At 50.7% G+C, this 18,533-nt stretch overlaps 1 protein-coding gene across 8 annotated transcripts in view; it reads left to right on the top strand.

Annotated features, from left to right (window-relative positions):
- Positions 1-17,618, top strand: part of LOC146398910 (uncharacterized) — an 80,668-nt gene extending 63,050 nt beyond the window's left edge. For 7 of the 8 annotated variants that reach the window (XM_084980836.1, XM_084980839.1, XM_084980835.1 and 4 more), the window contains 9 exons: positions 1,287-1,507; positions 2,232-2,256; positions 5,304-5,354; positions 5,714-5,761; positions 7,324-7,544; positions 8,269-8,293; positions 11,341-11,391; positions 11,751-11,798; positions 16,911-17,618. In XM_084980836.1, coding sequence (XP_084836962.1) covers positions 1,287-1,507; positions 2,232-2,256; positions 5,304-5,354; positions 5,714-5,761; positions 7,324-7,544; positions 8,269-8,293; positions 11,341-11,391; positions 11,751-11,798; positions 16,911-16,930 — 710 coding nt within the window. In that variant the 3' untranslated portion in view covers positions 16,931-17,618. The remainder of the gene's footprint in view (positions 1-1,286; positions 1,508-2,231; positions 2,257-5,303; positions 5,355-5,713; positions 5,762-7,323; positions 7,545-8,268; positions 8,294-11,340; positions 11,392-11,750; positions 11,799-16,910) is intronic. The other variant, XM_084980840.1, reaches the window with a different exon arrangement.
- Positions 17,619-18,533: the final 915 nt, after the last annotated feature.

Genomic DNA, 18,533 nt, shown 5'->3' with positions numbered 1-18,533 from the left:
CTGCTTTGGTCTCTGCCCGTTGTGCAAGTTTGCTTTGTGATTGGCACCGTGAGGGCCCAGTGCACAAGAGCTGTTGACTTGGTTTCCTTTATTGGCCTTGAGGGACCTGAAGTGGTGGCACCTGAAGTGGTGGCACCTTGACCCTGGAGACCAAGTTGGTCGAGTGAGTGTCAGGTGGTGGGTGAGAAGGCAGCTCTCTGGCTCTGCATGTTTGGGATTTCTGGCCTCCCTGTCCTATTGTGTCCTCACGGTGTGTCCTGAGGGAAGGGATGTTCGCAGAGTTGGATGAGTTAAAGGAGGCATACTTGGAGTTCCAGTGGTTAAGGGCTCCAACTAGGAACCATGAGATTGCGGGTTCGATCGCTGGCCTCACTCAGTGAATTAAGGATCCAGTAATGCCGTGAGCTGTGGTGTAGGTGGCAGATGCAGCTGGGATCCTGCCTTGCTGTGGCTCTGACATAAAATGGCAGCTACGGCTCCTATTAGACCCCTAGCCTGGGAACCTCCATATGGCATGTGTGTGGCCCTAAAAAGCAACAAGTATCAATAGAAAAAAAAATAGAGAAATCAGGCAGCACAGAGAAGGAAATATCGTGCAACTCAACATATAGGCGGTAACCAGACTCGGCAGAGTGTCAGAGATGGAAAGTAGAAATGGCCAAGACCTGGCAGCAGGGCTGAAGGGGGAGTCATTCCTGAATGGGTGCAGAGGTCCTATGAGTTATGATGAGAAAAGTTGTTATGGACAGTGGTGCAAAGTACATAGCATTGGGAAGGCCTGCTCTCCCCGTGAGTTTCCTATTGCCAAAGTATTCCAAAGAGAAGCATTATGTATCTAAGAAAAGAAAAGAGGCGAAACATCCCAGAGGATGGCGTGTGAACACAGGAGCACCCTGTGGGAAGAGTAGGGAAGCTGAAATGATCTCCTGCCATTTCAGAAGATGGAGGAATGTGGCTGGAGAGGAAAATGGGCAGGAGGATTCACGAGACTCTGTCATGGCAGCAGAGCCTGCATGCTCGTGTTGGCCATTTCTCAGATGGAGAATATGCCACGGAGAGGTTCCCTTTAGCAAGAGAGGCAGAGGCTCCCTTTCTCAGGTCTTTCAAGGTGCTCTCTGCCGTCCTTCAAAACGTTTACCCGGGAGGATGGGCCAAGAGAAGCTCCATCCGTGCTTCATCCCACCCCCACCCCTTGACTCTCAGCCCATGTCCAGTCAGGTGAGGTGCCCAGAGTACCTCCCGAGCAGCACCACCGCCTTGCTGACAGTGACTGTGTGTCCCCCTAGCAACCCTCGATGATGTTGTGGAGGCCGGCGGGAGTGAGAAGACGGAGGAAGAGGCCCTGGCTGGGGCAAATGAGGAGGAGGTGGGGCCGGGAACTGAGAAGGTGCAGGAGGAGGCTGCCTGCATTGACGAGGCAGAGGAGGAGGCAGGCCCATCCCTTGAAAATGACGAGGAGTCCCCAGCCAGCGACCTGGTTGAGCAGGAAGACCAGCTTGCCCCCAAGGTAAGCTCACCTTTCTTGATCGGAGATTTAAAAAGGTGCCTCCTTTCTTCTTGGATGTGCCTACTTCAGAAAAGGAAATCTGAGCAAGTCCATTATAGAGGATATATGCACATTCCTCTGTGGAGGAATGTTGAGTCAAAGTTTGGTACCAACCAATAACTCCTTCCAAGGGGCATTGGCAAAAGGGACCACATCAGTTCCCAAGTGTACATAGGGAGCATTTGTCTTTGAAGAAGCCTGAATGTTTTGTTTTGTTGTCTTTTTGCCTTTTCTAGGGCCACTCCTGTGGCATATGGAGGTTCCCAGGCTCAGGGTCAAACCAGAGCTGTAGCCACCGGCCTGCGCCAGAGCCACAGCAACGCGGGATCCGAGCAACGTCTGCAACCTACACCTCAGCTCACGGCAATGCCGGATCCTTAACCCACTGAGCAAGGCCAGGGATCGAACCCGCAACCTCATGGTTCCTGGTCGGATTCGTTAACCACTGCGCCACGACGGGAACTCCAAAGAAGCCTGAATGTTTTTTAAATGAACGTGGACTTGGGAGGTCTTCCATGAAAAGCTGGTGCCTTTTCCACAGGTGTCTTTGCTGTCTTCTTTTGGGGAAACAGACTCAACTCTGCCTTCTGTCTGTGTGCCTGCGGTCCGCAACCACAGGAAGACCTGTGGCCACAGTGCAGAGGATGCTGTGACACTCACAGTGTTTTCTTTTCTCTCATCACAGGTGGACGGGATGGACGATGAAAGCCGTAAGTATTCTGGAACCCGGCTCTGCTGAGGAGAAGTCCAGGTGTTGAGGAAGGGCGGGGGGTGCTTTCCTGCCCCTTTGGTTGCAGAGACACCCTGATTCTGGGTTCCTCCTGGGAAAGGGGGTGAAGGATGGGGTGAAAGAGACTGACTTCCCACAAAAGGGCCATCCCAAGTCCTCGGGTCCCTGGAGGAAAGGAGGCTCTTTGTATGGTGGGGGTAGGTGTCCGGGAACATTGGGGGGTGTGCGTGTGAGGGCCTGTTGGTGTGATTGTGAACCAGTGTGAGTGGGTGTGTTTTGTGGGGAGTCACTTGTGTCTTAGCACCACATAGCTGTCCAGTTTCTCGTTGAACAGTCTCATGATGACCGCAGGCTAACTGTCCATTCCCTCATTCTCCCTGCACCCGCTGGGAGCAAGGTTTGGGGAAAAGGCTTTCCTTCCTCTGTTGGTCTTTCGTTTCCTCTTTTCTTCCCCCTCTGCTTGGTGCAGACTTTCATGCTGTTGTTTCAAACATGTGCCATGAACTCGAGCCTCTTGAGGTTGTAAGTGTCCCGAGGAGTGTTGTGAACGCTGTGCTCCCCCCGCACCTCCTGCCCACTCGGGGCAGCCACCCTTCCAGCCTCTGCTCAGGAGTGGTCTTTCAGACACCTCATGTGCATGACATCAGAGAGTCTTTGTCCTTCTGTGTCTGACTGGCTTCACTTGAAGTGATGTCCTCCAGCGAGTTCCTGTTGAGGCTCAGAGCTCATGAACCTGACCAGTACCTATGAGGACACGGGTTCGACCCTTGGCCTTGCTCAGTGGGTGAAGAATCCCGCATTGCGGTGAGCTGCGGCAGAGGTCCCAGACGCGGCTGGTATCCAGCTTGGCTGTGGCTGTGGTGTCGGCCGGTGGCCACAGCTCTGATTTGCCGCCTCGCCTGGGAATTTCCATCTGCTGCGGGGGCAGCCCTCAAGCCCAAAAGTGAATCAGTCAATAATGTCCTGGAGTTCTCTGTGCATTGCTGCAATGGGTAGGGTTTCCTTCTTCTGTGACAACGGAATACCTTGCTATGGTCTGTATCCACCCCGTTGTCTTTCTCAGTCTGTGTGCCCGTGGACACTGGGGCTCTGTTTCTGTTGGGCTCTTGTGTATGGCGCTGCCGTGATCCTGGGATGGCAGGTCTCTTTACCCGACACTGATGGATCTTCCTTTACATGTCCATGCAGCAGTGGGATTGCAGGGTCCTGCCGTGGTGTTTCCCGTCCTGGCTGGCCCCGTTGACATTCCCTGCTACAGTGTCCAGAAGTCCCAGGCAGTCACATCTTCCCAAACATCTGTTCAGGTTTGAAAACACTCCGTGTCCTACCAGGTGGGAGGTGATACCTCATGGTGCCTTTGCTTTGCCTTTCCATTGTGATAGGCGACTTTGGGAAACATGCCCTCTGTGTGCTGCTCTCTGTGGTCTTCTTGGACGGTGGGTCTCTCCCAGGCTTCCACTCATCTACAACTGAGGTATTTGCCTTTTGATTCAATTGATTTGTAGTTGTTTCCCATATATTCCAAATATGAGCCCCTGTTTCAAATACAAGATTTACAAATATCCTCTTCTGTAGGTTGTCTTTCCATTCAGTGGATTGTTAGACACTGTCCTTTCTGTTTGTTTCTATTTTAATGGAGGTACAGTGTTGTTTCACTCTCTGCTGTGGAGCAACGTTCCCCAGTCGTGTGTGTCCATTAACGTATGTTCCTTTTTTGATATTATTGCCGTCTGAGATCAGGTCGATTACAGGAGATTGGATCTCGTTCTCCGTGTGCTGCAACAGGAGGACCTTGTTGTCTCTCCATTCTCAATGCCGTAGTTGGCGTCAACTGCCCCCAAACTCCCAGTCCGTGCCCTTCACAACCACAAGTCTGTTCTCTGCATCCGTGGGTTCTGTGGACAGGTTCCTTTGTGCCGTGCTTTAGATTCCACCTCTAAGTGAGATCAGGTGGTATCCGTCTTTCTCTTTGTCACGTACTTCACTTTGCACGAGAATCTCTCGATCCATCCCTATTGTTTTGAGTGGCATTGGTTTCTTCTTCGATTTTCTGGCTGAGTCGTGAATTCCATCATCTATGTGGACCACATCGTCATGAGCCATTCATCTGTCTGTGGACATGAGGTGGCTTCCCTGTCTTGGCTGTTGTGAACAGTGCTGCCATAAACATAGAGGGGCATATGTCTTTTTCCTGGATACATTTGTCCTGATATTTCCCAGGGTGCTCGGCTTGCTAGGTCGCATGCCCTGCTGTGTTCAGTTTTCGCAGGACCCTCCATGGTGTCTTCCATAGTGGTTGTACCAGTGTACGTTCGCATCGGCAATGCTGGGGCGGGGGAGCCTTTTCTCCACCCGTATCTGCGACGGACACCAGAGCTCTCGGCAACGCTGGATCCTTAACCCCCTCAGCGAGGCCAGGGATCAACCCCGCAAGCTCGTGGTTCCTAGTCGGATTCGTTTCCGCTGTGCCCTGACGGGAACTCCTGGGTGGTTTCTTTGCTGTTGTTGTTGTGGAGGTGTATGAGTTTTCTTTATATATGTTTTGGAGGTGAACCTCACGGGCAGTGGTCCCTTTCTCCTCAGTGCTTCTGTAGAGCTGCTGTCCACAGTGTGCCAGCCACTGGCCAGAAGGAGCCATTTCTGCTTAATTGAGTTCAGTCAGTAGTTAGGTCTGCCTCTTGCAGTGAACAGAATAAAGCAGCCTATGGTTCACTCCCAGGGGCCACCACACAAGTGTGTCCATGCAGCTGGAATTTCAGGTGTGTCACCCTGGAGCTGAGGCCTCCAGATGGACTCGTAGAAGGGAGATGTGTAAGGCTCCATCCCTCAGCAGCCCACGATCTCTGAAGGTTTGCCACTGTGGCCAATGTTTTATGGAAGCTTCTGAGGCCGTAGAGCAGAGGGAAGTTCTGAGCACACGGAGGACAAGCCAGGGTGGTGCTGTGTGGCCGCAAACAACCCTAAGTAGGGGATACGTGTGGGGGACAGGCTCTAACACCTTGATTCCTTATGTCTGTGTCTCTGCAGTATGTTTCATGGAGAGTCTGAGTGACAGCAACCATGATGAAAGTGATACAGGTAAGAACAGCTCTCAGGTAGGAGCCAATGGGAGAGGGATCCCGGGACACTTGGGTGACGCCTGCTGCTTGGAGTGTGGGGCAGGTGAGTCTGAAACTTAAAAACAGAAAGAAATTGATGTAAAGATGTTCACCGCCTACTTTAATAAGGAGAGGGAGCAGATATGAGATGCCTGAATGTTGGCATCTGTGCTCACCTTGTGTGGAAGGGTCTCAGTCCATGGAGCAGAGGGAAGGTCTGGGCACCTGGAGGAAAAACCAGGGTGATGCTCTGTACCCGTAGTCACCTCAGGGAAGCCGGAGAAACGGGAGGGCCACTCTTTCTAACTCCTTGATTCCCCTGATGGTGTGTTTCTACAGACTCAGTGGTGGAGAGCCTGAGCAGCCGCCAGGATGAGGAGGCTGCAGGTAGGGAAGAGCACGCAGCTGGGATCCAGTGGGAGAGGGTTCCTGGGAGCACCTGGGTTCCGCCTGCTGCCGGGAGAGGGAGGAAGTGGGGGATAGGACTTGGCGGGTGGGTGGGTGGGTGGCCTAATGAGTGGCACTCTGCTGTGGTGTTTTCCCCTGTGAAATGGATACCACGAAGAAGACTTGGGTCCCTGGTCTTTGTTGTGCTGTGTTTGTATTCCTCTCTCCTTTTCTTTGAGAGGGAGAATCGATTTTCCCTCCCAAAGCTGCTCCTTCCTGCTTTGGTCTCTGCCCGTTGTGCAAGTTTGCTTTGTGATTGGCACCGTGAGGGCCCAGTGCACAAGAGCTGTTGACTTGGTTTCCTTTATTGGCCTTGAGGGACCTGAAGTGGTGGCACCTGAAGTGGTGGCACCTTGACCCTGGAGACCAAGTTGGTCGAGTGAGTGTCAGGTGGTGGGTGAGAAGGCAGCTCTCTGGCTCTGCATGTTTGGGATTTCTGGCCTCCCTGTCCTATTGTGTCCTCACGGTGTGTCCTGAGGGAAGGGATGTTCGCAGAGTTGGATGAGTTAAAGGAGGCATACTTGGAGTTCCAGTGGTTAAGGGCTCCAACTAGGAACCATGAGATTGCGGGTTCGATCGCTGGCCTCACTCAGTGAATTAAGGATCCAGTAATGCCGTGAGCTGTGGTGTAGGTGGCAGATGCAGCTGGGATCCTGCCTTGCTGTGGCTCTGACATAAAATGGCAGCTACGGCTCCTATTAGACCCCTAGCCTGGGAACCTCCATATGGCATGTGTGTGGCCCTAAAAAGCAACAAGTATCAATAGAAAAAAAAATAGAGAAATCAGGCAGCACAGAGAAGGAAATATCGTGCAACTCAACATATAGGCGGTAACCAGACTCGGCAGAGTGTCAGAGATGGAAAGTAGAAATGGCCAAGACCTGGCAGCAGGGCTGAAGGGGGAGTCATTCCTGAATGGGTGCAGAGGTCCTATGAGTTATGATGAGAAAAGTTGTTATGGACAGTGGTGCAAAGTACATAGCATTGGGAAGGCCTGCTCTCCCCGTGAGTTTCCTATTGCCAAAGTATTCCAAAGAGAAGCATTATGTATCTAAGAAAAGAAAAGAGGCGAAACATCCCAGAGGATGGCGTGTGAACACAGGAGCACCCTGTGGGAAGAGTAGGGAAGCTGAAATGATCTCCTGCCATTTCAGAAGATGGAGGAATGTGGCTGGAGAGGAAAATGGGCAGGAGGATTCACGAGACTCTGTCATGGCAGCAGAGCCTGCATGCTCGTGTTGGCCATTTCTCAGATGGAGAATATGCCACGGAGAGGTTCCCTTTAGCAAGAGAGGCAGAGGCTCCCTTTCTCAGGTCTTTCAAGGTGCTCTCTGCCGTCCTTCAAAACGTTTACCCGGGAGGATGGGCCAAGAGAAGCTCCATCCGTGCTTCATCCCACCCCCACCCCTTGACTCTCAGCCCATGTCCAGTCAGGTGAGGTGCCCAGAGTACCTCCCGAGCAGCACCACCGCCTTGCTGACAGTGACTGTGTGTCCCCCTAGCAACCCTCGATGATGTTGTGGAGGCCGGCGGGAGTGAGAAGACGGAGGAAGAGGCCCTGGCTGGGGCAAATGAGGAGGAGGTGGGGCCGGGAACTGAGAAGGTGCAGGAGGAGGCTGCCTGCATTGACGAGGCAGAGGAGGAGGCAGGCCCATCCCTTGAAAATGACGAGGAGTCCCCAGCCAGCGACCTGGTTGAGCAGGAAGACCAGCTTGCCCCCAAGGTAAGCTCACCTTTCTTGATCGGAGATTTAAAAAGGTGCCTCCTTTCTTCTTGGATGTGCCTACTTCAGAAAAGGAAATCTGAGCAAGTCCATTATAGAGGATATATGCACATTCCTCTGTGGAGGAATGTTGAGTCAAAGTTTGGTACCAACCAATAACTCCTTCCAAGGGGCATTGGCAAAAGGGACCACATCAGTTCCCAAGTGTACATAGGGAGCATTTGTCTTTGAAGAAGCCTGAATGTTTTGTTTTGTTGTCTTTTTGCCTTTTCTAGGGCCACTCCTGTGGCATATGGAGGTTCCCAGGCTCAGGGTCAAACCAGAGCTGTAGCCACCGGCCTGCGCCAGAGCCACAGCAACGCGGGATCCGAGCAACGTCTGCAACCTACACCTCAGCTCACGGCAATGCCGGATCCTTAACCCACTGAGCAAGGCCAGGGATCGAACCCGCAACCTCATGGTTCCTGGTCGGATTCGTTAACCACTGCGCCACGACGGGAACTCCAAAGAAGCCTGAATGTTTTTTAAATGAACGTGGACTTGGGAGGTCTTCCATGAAAAGCTGGTGCCTTTTCCACAGGTGTCTTTGCTGTCTTCTTTTGGGGAAACAGACTCAACTCTGCCTTCTGTCTGTGTGCCTGCGGTCCGCAACCACAGGAAGACCTGTGGCCACAGTGCAGAGGATGCTGTGACACTCACAGTGTTTTCTTTTCTCTCATCACAGGTGGACGGGATGGACGATGAAAGCCGTAAGTATTCTGGAACCCGGCTCTGCTGAGGAGAAGTCCAGGTGTTGAGGAAGGGCGGGGGGTGCTTTCCTGCCCCTTTGGTTGCAGAGACACCCTGATTCTGGGTTCCTCCTGGGAAAGGGGGTGAAGGATGGGGTGAAAGAGACTGACTTCCCACAAAAGGGCCATCCCAAGTCCTCGGGTCCCTGGAGGAAAGGAGGCTCTTTGTATGGTGGGGGTAGGTGTCCGGGAACATTGGGGGGTGTGCGTGTGAGGGCCTGTTGGTGTGATTGTGAACCAGTGTGAGTGGGTGTGTTTTGTGGGGAGTCACTTGTGTCTTAGCACCACATAGCTGTCCAGTTTCTCGTTGAACAGTCTCATGATGACCGCAGGCTAACTGTCCATTCCCTCATTCTCCCTGCACCCGCTGGGAGCAAGGTTTGGGGAAAAGGCTTTCCTTCCTCTGTTGGTCTTTCGTTTCCTCTTTTCTTCCCCCTCTGCTTGGTGCAGACTTTCATGCTGTTGTTTCAAACATGTGCCATGAACTCGAGCCTCTTGAGGTTGTAAGTGTCCCGAGGAGTGTTGTGAACGCTGTGCTCCCCCCGCACCTCCTGCCCACTCGGGGCAGCCACCCTTCCAGCCTCTGCTCAGGAGTGGTCTTTCAGACACCTCATGTGCATGACATCAGAGAGTCTTTGTCCTTCTGTGTCTGACTGGCTTCACTTGAAGTGATGTCCTCCAGCGAGTTCCTGTTGAGGCTCAGAGCTCATGAACCTGACCAGTACCTATGAGGACACGGGTTCGACCCTTGGCCTTGCTCAGTGGGTGAAGAATCCCGCATTGCGGTGAGCTGCGGCAGAGGTCCCAGACGCGGCTGGTATCCAGCTTGGCTGTGGCTGTGGTGTCGGCCGGTGGCCACAGCTCTGATTTGCCGCCTCGCCTGGGAATTTCCATCTGCTGCGGGGGCAGCCCTCAAGCCCAAAAGTGAATCAGTCAATAATGTCCTGGAGTTCTCTGTGCATTGCTGCAATGGGTAGGGTTTCCTTCTTCTGTGACAACGGAATACCTTGCTATGGTCTGTATCCACCCCGTTGTCTTTCTCAGTCTGTGTGCCCGTGGACACTGGGGCTCTGTTTCTGTTGGGCTCTTGTGTATGGCGCTGCCGTGATCCTGGGATGGCAGGTCTCTTTACCCGACACTGATGGATCTTCCTTTACATGTCCATGCAGCAGTGGGATTGCAGGGTCCTGCCGTGGTGTTTCCCGTCCTGGCTGGCCCCGTTGACATTCCCTGCTACAGTGTCCAGAAGTCCCAGGCAGTCACATCTTCCCAAACATCTGTTCAGGTTTGAAAACACTCCGTGTCCTACCAGGTGGGAGGTGATACCTCATGGTGCCTTTGCTTTGCCTTTCCATTGTGATAGGCGACTTTGGGAAACATGCCCTCTGTGTGCTGCTCTCTGTGGTCTTCTTGGACGGTGGGTCTCTCCCAGGCTTCCACTCATCTACAACTGAGGTATTTGCCTTTTGATTCAATTGATTTGTAGTTGTTTCCCATATATTCCAAATATGAGCCCCTGTTTCAAATACAAGATTTACAAATATCCTCTTCTGTAGGTTGTCTTTCCATTCAGTGGATTGTTAGACACTGTCCTTTCTGTTTGTTTCTATTTTAATGGAGGTACAGTGTTGTTTCACTCTCTGCTGTGGAGCAACGTTCCCCAGTCGTGTGTGTCCATTAACGTATGTTCCTTTTTTGATATTATTGCCGTCTGAGATCAGGTCGATTACAGGAGATTGGATCTCGTTCTCCGTGTGCTGCAACAGGAGGACCTTGTTGTCTCTCCATTCTCAATGCCGTAGTTGGCGTCAACTGCCCCCAAACTCCCAGTCCGTGCCCTTCACAACCACAAGTCTGTTCTCTGCATCCGTGGGTTCTGTGGACAGGTTCCTTTGTGCCGTGCTTTAGATTCCACCTCTAAGTGAGATCAGGTGGTATCCGTCTTTCTCTTTGTCACGTACTTCACTTTGCACGAGAATCTCTCGATCCATCCCTATTGTTTTGAGTGGCATTGGTTTCTTCTTCGATTTTCTGGCTGAGTCGTGAATTCCATCATCTATGTGGACCACATCGTCATGAGCCATTCATCTGTCTGTGGACATGAGGTGGCTTCCCTGTCTTGGCTGTTGTGAACAGTGCTGCCATAAACATAGAGGGGCATATGTCTTTTTCCTGGATACATTTGTCCTGATATTTCCCAGGGTGCTCGGCTTGCTAGGTCGCATGCCCTGCTGTGTTCAGTTTTCGCAGGACCCTCCATGGTGTCTTCCATAGTGGTTGTACCAGTGTACGTTCGCATCGGCAATGCTGGGGCGGGGGAGCCTTTTCTCCACCCGTATCTGCGACGGACACCAGAGCTCTCGGCAACGCTGGATCCTTAACCCCCTCAGCGAGGCCAGGGATCAACCCCGCAAGCTCGTGGTTCCTAGTCGGATTCGTTTCCGCTGTGCCCTGACGGGAACTCCTGGGTGGTTTCTTTGCTGTTGTTGTTGTGGAGGTGTATGAGTTTTCTTTATATATGTTTTGGAGGTGAACCTCACGGGCAGTGGTCCCTTTCTCCTCAGTGCTTCTGTAGAGCTGCTGTCCACAGTGTGCCAGCCACTGGCCAGAAGGAGCCATTTCTGCTTAATTGAGTTCAGTCAGTAGTTAGGTCTGCCTCTTGCAGTGAACAGAATAAAGCAGCCTATGGTTCACTCCCAGGGGCCACCACACAAGTGTGTCCATGCAGCTGGAATTTCAGGTGTGTCACCCTGGAGCTGAGGCCTCCAGATGGACTCGTAGAAGGGAGATGTGTAAGGCTCCATCCCTCAGCAGCCCACGATCTCTGAAGGTTTGCCACTGTGGCCAATGTTTTATGGAAGCTTCTGAGGCCGTAGAGCAGAGGGAAGTTCTGAGCACACGGAGGACAAGCCAGGGTGGTGCTGTGTGGCCGCAAACAACCCTAAGTAGGGGATACGTGTGGGGGACAGGCTCTAACACCTTGATTCCTTATGTCTGTGTCTCTGCAGTATGTTTCATGGAGAGTCTGAGTGACAGCAACCATGATGAAAGTGATACAGGTAAGAACAGCTCTCAGGTAGGAGCCAATGGGAGAGGGATCCCGGGACACTTGGGTGACGCCTGCTGCTTGGAGTGTGGGGCAGGTGAGTCTGAAACTTAAAAACAGAAAGAAATTGATGTAAAGATGTTCACCGCCTACTTTAATAAGGAGAGGGAGCAGATATGAGATGCCTGAATGTTGGCATCTGTGCTCACCTTGTGTGGAAGGGTCTCAGTCCATGGAGCAGAGGGAAGGTCTGGGCACCTGGAGGAAAAACCAGGGTGATGCTCTGTACCCGTAGTCACCTCAGGGAAGCCGGAGAAACGGGAGGGCCACTCTTTCTAACTCCTTGATTCCCCTGATGGTGTGTTTCTACAGACTCAGTGGTGGAGAGCCTGAGCAGCCGCCAGGATGAGGAGGCTGCAGGTAGGGAAGAGCACGCAGCTGGGATCCAGTGGGAGAGGGTTCCTGGGAGCACCTGGGTTCCGCCTGCTGCCGGGAGAGGGAGGAAGTGGGGGATAGGACTTGGCGGGTGGGTGGGTGGGTGGCCTAATGAGTGGCACTCTGCTGTGGTGTTTTCCCCTGTGAAATGGATACCACGAAGAAGACTTGGGTCCCTGGTCTTTGTTGTGCTGTGTTTGTATTCCTCTCTCCTTTTCTTTGAGAGGGAGAATCGATTTTCCCTCCCAAAGCTGCTCCTTCCTGCTTTGGTCTCTGCCCGTTGTGCAAGTTTGCTTTGTGATTGGCACCGTGAGGGCCCAGTGCACAAGAGCTGTTGACTTGGTTTCCTTTATTGGCCTTGAGGGACCTGAAGTGGTGGCACCTGAAGTGGTGGCACCTTGACCCTGGAGACCAAGTTGGTCGAGTGAGTGTCAGGTGGTGGGTGAGAAGGCAGCTCTCTGGCTCTGCATGTTTGGGATTTCTGGCCTCCCTGTCCTATTGTGTCCTCACGGTGTGTCCTGAGGGAAGGGATGTTCGCAGAGTTGGATGAGTTAAAGGAGGCATACTTGGAGTTCCAGTGGTTAAGGAATCCAACTAGGAACCATGAGGTTGCGGGTTCGATCCCTTGCCTCACTCGGTGTCTTAAATATCCAGCATTTTTGTGAGCTATGGTGTTTGTCGCAGATACAGCTTGCATCCTGTATTTCGTGGCTGTGGTTTCGACTGGCAGCTGCAGCTCCCATTTTGTCCCTAGCCTGGGAACCTCCATATCCTGTCAGAGTTGCCCTAGAATAAAGAAAAAGACAAAAATAGTATAAAATAAAATAAAGGAGAAGTCATCTGGGGTTGCTGCATAGGATCCAGTACCCTTGAGTCCTGTCCACCTGCACAGCTGACCCCAGGCTGCTGTCATGACTCTCCTCCCCTCTGGGAGAGGTCCATGTCCAGCTGCCCAAAGAGACCACCCCTGGCCAGCAGGAATTTGGGGGACTGTGTGAAGGAGCTGCTGGCCTTGCTTCAGACCCTTTCTCTCCTGGCCCTGTGACCTCATCTCCTGGGATTGACCATGTCCCAGACAGAGCCTCTGGCAGCAGGACCAGGTGGTCACAGCTCCTGTTGGATCCCCCTCTTCCCATCAGACTGCTATCCCCTGATCCCCAAATCCCAGTCATGTTGACCCTGTGTCCCTTCCTAGCCTGGCCCTGGTCTCCTCCCTCCCAGGTCCCCGAGGCTCAGGCCAAATGGAGGCAGGTGGTGAGCATTCACATCGGGTCTGTACTGAACCAATCTCAGCCTGAGAGAAGTGACACAGGGTCCTTTCCCTCTGAGTTTGTGTCAGCCTCTCTAAGGCCTCCCTCATGTCGGGGCTCCAGAAAACAATCAAGATGAAGGCATCTATCCCTCAGTGCTCATGTACGAAGAGTGGCTCACCTGGCCCAGCCCTGCATCCTTGTGGATGCTTAGTGCTCCTGGCATCACACAGAAGACATGGCAGGATCCCAACCTGAGTGGGAATTTCCAGGGTCTGGGTCTTCCCTCAGTCTCTGTAAGGCCCAGGGATGGCCTGGGCCATCCCATGCCACCCATTCTCAAACTGAGGTTGGAACTTCTGTAAATTCTTTGACATAGATGACAAGTTCAAATGCAGCAACCCCTGAGGCAATTCAGTTCTGTCTTCTCTTGGGAAAAGTGAAAGGCTAGGATTCAAATTTGTTGTATTCCTTTCAGTGACTTTTCACTGTGTCATCTAATAACATGAATGTAACTTGTTTTAGTACACTTTCAAAAGCATTGTCTTCTCAGAGTTCCTGCTGTGGCTCAGTGGGTTAAAAACACGACATGGTGTCCATGAAGATGCAGGTTCAATCCCTGGCCTCGCTCAGTCAGTTGAAGAATCTGGCATTGCTGCAAGCTGTGGCATACATTGCAAAGGCGATTCAAATCCCACCTTGTGGCATCTGTTTTAGGCCTGCAGAGGCAGCTTGTCCCTGACCCCTAGCCCATGAACGTCCATATGCTGCAGGTGTGGCTGAAAAAAGAAAAAGAGAATACCTTTCTTCTATATACTTTTCATGCAGCAATAGAATAAAAAGATAAATTTATATTTCTACTACCACATCTTCATGATTTTTTGAAACTCTTAATACTGAAAAATATTTATTGAATTTCTTTCGCTATAGATTATTTACTGTATTGTGTTAGTTTCAGGTGTACAGCTTCAAATTCTTTTTCTTTACAGGTTATGAGAAGATATTGCATAGAGTTCCATGTGCTACACAGTGAATCCTTGTTGCTTCTCTATTAATCTCACACTCCCAATTGATCCCTTCCCTTCCTTTCCCTTTCCCCTTTGCTAATGGAAGTTTGCTTCCCATGTCTGTGCGTTGTTTCAGTTTTGTAAAAAAGCTGGATTGTAGTCATGTTTCAGATTCAGCATAGAAGTGTTAGAACTTTCATCTTTGTCTAACTTACTTCACGTAGTATGATAATCTCTAGGTCTGTCCATGTTGCTGCAAATTGCATGGCTTCATTCTTTCTTATGGCTGAGTGTGACTCCTATATATACATGAAGTATTTTTTGAAGAAGTGAGGTATTTTTGTACCTATTTCTGCTGTACAGCAAAGGGACCCAGTCACACCTATTTATACATTATTTTTCTCTTCTTATGTTCCATTGTGTTCTCTCCAAAGAGACTGAATACAGTTCCCTGTGCTACAGCATAGGGCCTCATTGCTTATCCATCCTAAATGTAAGCGTTTGCATCGACCAACCCCAAATTCCCAGTCCATCCCACTTCCTCTCCCCTCCCCCTTGGCTCCCCACACGTCTGTCCTCTAGATCTGTGAGTCTGTTTCTGTTCTGGAGATATGTTCCTTTGTGCCCTATCTTGGCTTCTGCATGGAAGTGATGTCATGTGGTATTTGTCATTGTCTTTCTGACTTGTGCCACATACCATGATAACTTTAGTGGCATCGCTGTTGCTGCCAGTGGCATTGTTTCTTTCTTGTACACAGCTGAGTGGTACGACATTGTATATGTGTACCCCATCGTCTTCATCCATCCATCTGTTGGTGGACATTTAGATTGCTTCCATGCCTTGGCTCTTGTGAATTGTGCCATGAACATACAGGGGCATGTGTTTTTTGAGGGGGGTTTGGGTTTTTTTTTGTTTTTCATTTTTTTGTGTTTTTACCATTTCTTGGGCCGCTCCCGTGGAATATGGAGGTTCCCAGGCTAGGGGTCAAATCGGAGCTGGAGCTGCTGGCCTACACCACAGCCACAGCAATGCAGGATCCGAGCTGTGTCTGCAAACTACACCACAGCTCATGGCAACGCCGGATCCTTAACCCACTGAGCAAGGCCAGGGATTGAACCCGCAACCTCATGTTTCCTAGTTGGATTCGTTAACCACTGAGCCACGATGGGAACTCCACAGGAGCATGTGTCTTTTTGAGTGAAAGTTTTGTCTGGGTAGATGCCCAGGTGTGGGATCGCTGGATCATATAGGGTAGTACTGTAGTGAGTTTTCTGAGGAACCCCCATACTCTTTTCCAGAGTGGTCACACTGATTTCCACTGCCACCAACAGTGTAGGAGGGTTCCCCTTTCTCCACACCCCCTCCAGCATTTGTTATCTATCAACTTAATGACGGCCATTCTAACAGGTGTGGGGTGGTCCCTCGCTGCAGTTTTGATGTGTAGTCCCCTCGTACCAAGCAAGGTTGAGCATCTCTTCATGTGCCTATTGGCCATCCCTAAGCCTCATCTGGAGAAATGTCTCTTTAGGTCTTCCGGCTCTTTTTGCATTGAGTTGTTTGGTTTTTGTGGTGGTGGATGAGTTGTATGTGTTGTTTCTCTATTTTGAAGGTAAAGCCATTGGTGGGTGAATCATGTACAAATATTCTCTCCTAGAATAGATTTACAAGGAGATCCTGCTGAATAGCATTGAGAACTATGTCTAGATACTCATGTTGCAACAGAAGAAAGGGTGGGGGAAAAACTGTAATTGCAATGTATATATGTAAGGATAACCTGACCCCCTTGCTGTACAGTGGGAAAATAAAAAAAAAAAACAAATATTCTCTCCCATTCTGTGGAGTTTTTCTTTTTTAAAAAAAGGTCTCCTTTGCTGTGCAAACGCTTTTGAGCTTAATTAGTTCCTACTGATTTAGTTGTGTTTTTATTGTCATTATTCTAGGAGGCATATCAAACAAGATCTTGATGCGATTTATGTCCAAGAGCATTCTGCCTGTTGTTCTCTAGGGGTTTTCTAGTATCTGGCCTTACATGGAGGTCGCCCAGCCATTTGGAGTTTATTTCTGTGTATGGTGTTAGTGAATGTTCTCACTGCACTTTTGACAGGTACCTGTCCGGTTTTCCCAGCACTACTGATGGAAGACAATGTCTTTCCTCCAGTGTATGTTCTTGCCTCCTTTGCCATAGAGCAGTTGACCCTTGGTGCTTGGGTTTATTTCTGGGCTTTCTGACTGATCAGTGTTGCTGCTTTTTCGCCAGGATCATAGAGTTGAATGACTGTAGCTTTGTAGTATAGTCTGAATACAGGAAGACTGATTTCTCCACTTCTTCCCCCCCCCCTTGAAAAGCACAAGCAAGAATGGCCAGGAGGTAGAAAGCATTCTCAGGGTAAAAGGAGGTCTTCAGGCCTCTGTCCATTTCTGCCACGCAGGTCTCATGGTTAGTGGTATAAAGCATGGGCTGCAGGGGCTGGTTACCCCTTCCCTTGGGTTATCAGATGTCCTGCTCCTCCCAGGGCCCCACTGGGAGGGACTACATCCTTGTCTCCTGGAGCCTCCCCTTTCCGCTGCATCTGTTTCACTGTGCAGGGATCAGTCCCTTGAAGGCTGCCCAGCCCAATGCACAGGGAACTCGCTCCTGGAGGACAATTGTATTCCCTCTTTGCTAACAGAAAACCTCCTCAGCTAAGCACAGCATAGACGGCAGTGCCACGGGGATCTGAGCCCTGGGGAGTTCCAGGCCCTGAGGAGCCTGACGGACCCACACATCCACCCAGGGGAGCCCTCCTTCCATCTGACTCTGCACCTCCTCGGTGATGGCATCCCTGTGTTTGTGTTGCAGACTCCTCTGGGACACCTTGAAGCCTCAGCCTGGGACTGGAAGAGTCCAAAAGTTTCCATCTTGACCAGGATACAAGATTGACCTCACTCTTCATCTATTACGAGCCAACTTTAGTATAAGCTTAGTTCTTTATTGTCTAGATTTAGTATTAAGTTCTGATACATGTTTACTACTTGGTATATAAGATTTTGGTAGAATGTAAGATTGTGTATTAAATAATTGTTACCTATCCATTTGCTTTTTTTAAAACTAGTTTTCGATAAAATAAACACAGGTATAGGAAAGCCCCCTTAAGCAGAGGTAGAACTTAATGCACTGGAGTCAGGCAGTCACCCTAGTGTCCACCCCCTGTCCTGTCACCCGCATCAGTCCTGACTGAAGAAGGGGACTGTGGATTTAGTCCTGACCAACTGCCCTCAAGCCAGTTTCTTTCCAAGGATTCTGTGGCCTCATGTCGGTTTGTACCTTTGACCATGGGAACTCTGTCACGCTCCCTCTTTCAGGATGACATGGTTGGCCGAGCCTTGCATGCCCAGACCCTGGCTGCTGGAACATCCATATCTCACCTTTTCCCTCCTCATGTCTCTGACATGTTTCTTTATATCCCATGCCTGGAGTTGGTATTTTTAAAACATGTAGAGTGACACCGAATGAGACACAGATAAAAACTGTAAAAGTAATTTTAATAAAGTACACTTTGATTGCAAAGCAAGTGTGTTTTGTGTTAATGGATCCCTTGGGAGGATAAAGAATGGCATACCCAAGTATGGAAGGCAGAGATAGGAAACATGAGAGAAGGCATGAACGTGCAGATTTTTCGGCAAAGGCCAAGAGAAACATTTCTTTGTCCACAGAAGGAAGATGTGGTGCTGCAGAATTGGGTGGCAAGAGTATTTTCTCTATTCCAAAATCTGAGAGTGAATCCCAAGGTTAACACTTTTCCCCTCCCCAGAATGCGTTGTCACACCTTTCCATTGTCCACGCATCGTCGTGCTCTGCTCTCCCTGCCTTGTAGGACTCTGGGTTCTGCATGATCAGGGTTGCACCTGAAACAACAAAGAAAGAGAGGGAAAGACCAGCTGTCTTTGCCTTGGCTTCTCAAACCCCTCGGGCTCTCCTGGGCTTCCTGGCTTTCCGTGTCTAAAGATGCTCCTAGTGGGAAGCTGAGTCCTGGTCATTCAGATAGGACGTGGGATGGCCAAACTGGGTTCACCCCTGGGAACAGACTTTGCACACTTCCCCAGGTTGTAATGCACATCCCGGCCCCAACCCCACCTACCCCCATGCTCCAGTGCTTCTACTGGGCGACCACAAAAAGAGGAGGCTTTTTCCACCGTCCACCAGCAACAAAAACAGAGGAGACAGAGACCAAAAGGAAGACAGACAGGGAGAGAGAGAGAGGGCTGAGCATAAAATGGGGAGAAAGTGGAAACAAGAGTGAGAGAAAGACACCAAAAATTCAGAGAGAAAGAGAGGGAAGAGAGGCAGTTGACATAGTGGCCTTAGCATCGGGCTCAAGTCACCCCTAGTGACCAAAGCTGTCACAAGTCTGAGCTATCTCAAGGTGTTTTTCGTCCTGGTGAAGCATCTCCCCTGGGGAAGCCATTCTGAAGTTGGCAGAGG

This window comes from Sus scrofa, chromosome 10, assembly GCF_054392235.1.
Source record: "Sus scrofa isolate SSC_HxYL_T2T_F1_AM1 chromosome 10, Sscrofa_HxYL_maternal_Yorkshire_Landrace_v2.0, whole genome shotgun sequence".
NCBI lineage: Eukaryota > Metazoa > Chordata > Mammalia > Artiodactyla > Suidae > Sus > Sus scrofa.
This window is presented reverse-complemented; position numbering and strand designations above follow the sequence as displayed.